This window comes from Apaloderma vittatum, unplaced genomic scaffold (genome assembly GCF_000703405.1).
Source record: "Apaloderma vittatum isolate BGI_N311 unplaced genomic scaffold, ASM70340v1 scaffold28555, whole genome shotgun sequence".
In the NCBI taxonomy this organism is placed as follows: domain Eukaryota; kingdom Metazoa; phylum Chordata; class Aves; order Trogoniformes; family Trogonidae; genus Apaloderma; species Apaloderma vittatum.
The window spans coordinates 303-4,112 of record NW_009715849.1 but is presented as its reverse complement, the minus strand read 5'-3'; the positions used below and the strand labels follow the sequence as shown (position 1 = coordinate 4,112).

Here is a 3,810-nt window from a genome sequence, read left to right as displayed (position 1 = left end):
CAGGCCCTCTACGCCCTGGTGAACCTGGTGATCTTCTACCCTGCTGCCTCGGCCTGGACATGGGTGAGCACCGGCCTCCCACTCCCAGTTTTCCCAGTTGCCAGCCGGCCCCTACCTCTCTGCCGACCCTGGGGGTGGTCGCAGCTCTTTGCGGCTGACCTCCATCTCGTTGCAGGTGGCGTTCATCTTCAGCTTGGTGGTCTACGGCACCAGCTACAGGTCCATGAGCTCCATGGCCAAACCATCTTTTGCAGACGATGGCAGCCTCGCTGACGGGGGGATTGACCTGAATATGGAGCAGGGGATGGCAGAGTGAGTGTCCACACCCGCACGAGTCCAGGTGAGCAGGACCTGCTGCCTGAGCGTGCGCGCAGAGCCAGGAGAAGGCCGGGCCTCGGCTCCCACCTCAGCTGGCACAGGCGTGAGGGGAGCTGGAAACTTGTAGCTATTTTTTTCTGAGGTTGTTCCTAAACTGGCCTTGTTGCCTCAGCCTTTTCTACCCGCTGTGCTTGTAGGTTTGGGTCCAGAGGAGTTTGTGAGGGTGATCAGGGGCCGGAGCACCTGCCCTGTGAGGACAGCCTGAGGGAGTTGGGGTTTTTCAGCCTGGAGAAGAGACCTTATAGCAGCCTCCCAGTGCCTGAAGGGGCTACAGGAAAACTGGGGAGGGACTCTTGATGAGGAAGCGTAGTGGTAGGATGAGGGGTAATGGTTTCAAGCTGAACGAGGGGAGATTGAGATTAGATATTACAAAGAAATTCTTCACTGTGAGGGCAGTGAGACCCTGGCACAGGGTGTCCAGAGAAGCTGGGGACACCCCATCCCTGGGAGTGCTCCAGGCCAGCTGGGACGGGGCTTGGAGCAACCTGCTCTGGCAGGAGACGTTCCTGCCCAGGGCTGGGGGTTGGAACGAGACGATCTTGAAGGTCCCTTCCAGCCCAAACCATCTCCTGATTCCTCGTGTCTGTCTGCAGACAGCACTAAGCATTTGCTTGTCCGCAATTCTTGGCGGTCTCAGTCGACACAACAGCAATTCCTGTGAAGTGCCATTAAACAAAATAAAGAGACAACGGTGCTGCAAACAGCCGAAATATCTTCTAGATTTACACGTTTCCCAATAGCAAGCCTTAAACTAGTACAGAAAACTGCCTGTCCTGGACATGTCAGCTTTGCTCTCTGTCTTCCCCTGCCTTCGTCTGCTGGCCCAGCTTCTGTTGGGGCTCTTCAGCATGCGCTCAGTGGTCAGTGGTCCCTGCCCTCCCATGCCCTCGACCTACAATTTAGGGTTTATCAGCATCTTGCTGCCAGGCTTTTGAAAAAACACAGGGGGACCTTGTTCCCAGCAGGGCCCTTTGTGTCCTGTCAAGTGTTCTCCTGCTGGGAGGGCCGTGTGTCGATTTAGACATTTCTACGGTTCTTAACAGCAGTTTTATTTCTGCATCTCGGTGTTTTTCTCTTGTTTTACGCTGTTTTGGCTCTCGTGAGTCAAAGCATGAAATGTTTTGGATACTTTTTTTATGTGAGACACAATGTGGGGATGGTCTAGTAGGGCTCCTGAGCAACAAAGGCGGGCAGTATTATTATTTATTAATTTTAAAAATTAATTGACGCTTGTCCGAGGCACAGGCTGTGCAAAACAGGGAGGAGACAGAGCTGGGAAAACAAAACCTGCTCAATGCTCCTCCCGTTTGTCAGGTGAAGCCTCTATGAATTTATCGCTCTGGGCCTCGGGGAACCCCATTTTGGGGTCCAACGGTGTTTCCCTCGCTCTGCCTGTAACTCAGACAGATCCTGCACAGCATCTCGAGCTGATGGTGATGTCCCAGCCTAAACCAGTTGTTTCTGCTTTTGCTCTGTGCCGCAAAGTGATTTTTTTTTCCGTTGTTCGCTCGACTCCGTTCTTGGATGTGATTTGAGTTGTGACGGGTGTAGAGGCAGTGGGTGCTGGCCGCTGCGGGGGGCGGTTTTGCTGCCCATTTCCACCCCTCCTGCATTCCTCAGCTTCTCAACATCCCTTTCTGGAGGGAACCTGGCTCTCAAACTCGTCAGATTTTATTCTTTGCGCACTCCAGTTCTTCTAGGAAGTGGCGCAAAGCGTAGCTGCAGGGATGCGGAGCAGGGGCACGGAGGGGCTGCGCTGGCGGAGGAGCCAGCGTGGTTGGGGCTGGCACAGAACGTTCACGTTTTGCTTTTTTTCCTTCAGGCACCTCAAGGACGTGATCCTACTGACGGCGATAGTCCAAGTGCTGAGCTGCTTCTCGCTCTACGTCTGGTACTTCTGGCTCTTGGTAAGCCCCCCACGGTTTTCCTCGTTGACCTTGTCTTTCCCCGTCTTCAGGGCAAACGTTCTTTCCCCGTTTCATTTCATAGCGCCCTGTTTCAGGCCAAAACTTTGCTGACCTTGAGTCAGTTAAAAAAAAAATAAATCGTAAAGCTGCTTTGAGTCTATCCCACAAAGGTACATAAAGCAATCTTGGGAGCATAGAAAGTTATTTGGGTCCTTACAGGTTCCTTTCTCGGTGGCCTGGCAGAGGGCAGTCGAGGCTCTGGACTGTTCCCTGGAGACCATCTGGATCACATTTATTTTTAAAAAATTCAGAAACGGGGAGAGGAGGGGGATGTTTTCTGCAGGAGGCAAGAGCCGGAATGTCTGGGAAGTTGGATCTTTCTGGGTAACTCGGACCCGATGCTGGGATTTCCGTGTCTGAAGCCGAAGCGCTGTACACGTACACAAGTTCCTAAACCGTCTGAAACGGGGCCCTTTTATTTTGGACGCCTGTTTTTGATTTCCCTGCATCCTGCGATGCCCCTGATCCACCCTGTAGAGACATTCCAGCTTCTTCAGTAGCCAGACCCATCCCCAAAGTGACCGAGTTCATGCCACATGTGGGTTTTTGTTTTTTATTTTCTTTTGCAGGCTCCGGGCCGCGCTCTTTACCTCCTGTGGGTGAACATCCTGGGGCCCTGGTTGGCAGCCGACTCTTCGCCCGCCGCTCAGGAACCGAACGAGAAGAAACAACGCCGACAAGAACGCCGCCAGATGAAACGCTTCTAGCCCTGGCCGAGGAGACGAGGCGAAACGCCCTCTCTCTCATCTCCATGCTGTTATTTCATCAGGGACGCGACCGAAACCATCGCCGCCCTCTGTCATCGCCGCCGTTGCGCCTGAAAGGCCGCGAGAGACTTCCCTCGGATGGTTCTCGGCGCCGGTCGAGGCCTCGCTCCTTGGGGTGACAAGAGGGGGGGGTGTTGGTGATGCCGGCACGCGTGGCAATACCTTTCTGACAGCAGCGCTGTATCGCGTTCGAGGTTGGGGGGAAAATAGCACATTAAAGAGCAGAGTCGAGTCGACCGTGCCGGCAGCGCCTTTGATGCTAAACACACCGGTGTCTTCGTGGGAGAGTTTCCCTGCAAGATTACCCCCGAGATGAGGGGTCTTATCCCTTCCCGCGCTCGCTTGGTGCTGTCCCTGCGGGATGGGGAGCTGGGGAGGGAGAGGCTGAGAAGCTTTTAGGATTGAGCCCGGGCTCCCTGGAGCCCTTGGCCTGCGCTACCTTTGCGTGATGAAAAGCTACAGCTAGAAGCCAAAACTAAATCCCTTCAGGGTTTTGTTTTGTTTTTTTTTCCCTTCTTTCTTTTAAATCAGCTGAACTGCTGCAGAGACAGCAAGTTAAGAGACAAGGAACAGCTCAAGTCACCTTCTGCTTTTGCTTACTTCGATTTATTAACGTGGGGTTTTACACGCTGTGTTGACCCCTTCCTCTTCCTCACCCACCACCTTGGAGCCTGAGCCTGGTCAACGTTCACCCCGGT

At 53.8% G+C, this 3,810-nt stretch overlaps 1 protein-coding gene across 1 annotated transcript; it reads left to right on the top strand.

Annotated features, from left to right (window-relative positions):
- Positions 1–3: 3 nt before the first annotated feature.
- On the top strand, positions 4–3,052 carry TMEM208 (transmembrane protein 208; the record flags this gene model as incomplete). The annotated part of the gene is made up of 4 exons (XM_009869319.1): positions 4–63; positions 176–312; positions 2,201–2,285; positions 2,915–3,052. Coding segments are annotated over 4 exons (420 nt in total), but the record flags the coding sequence as incomplete, so codon positions are not given.
- Positions 3,053–3,810: the final 758 nt, after the last annotated feature.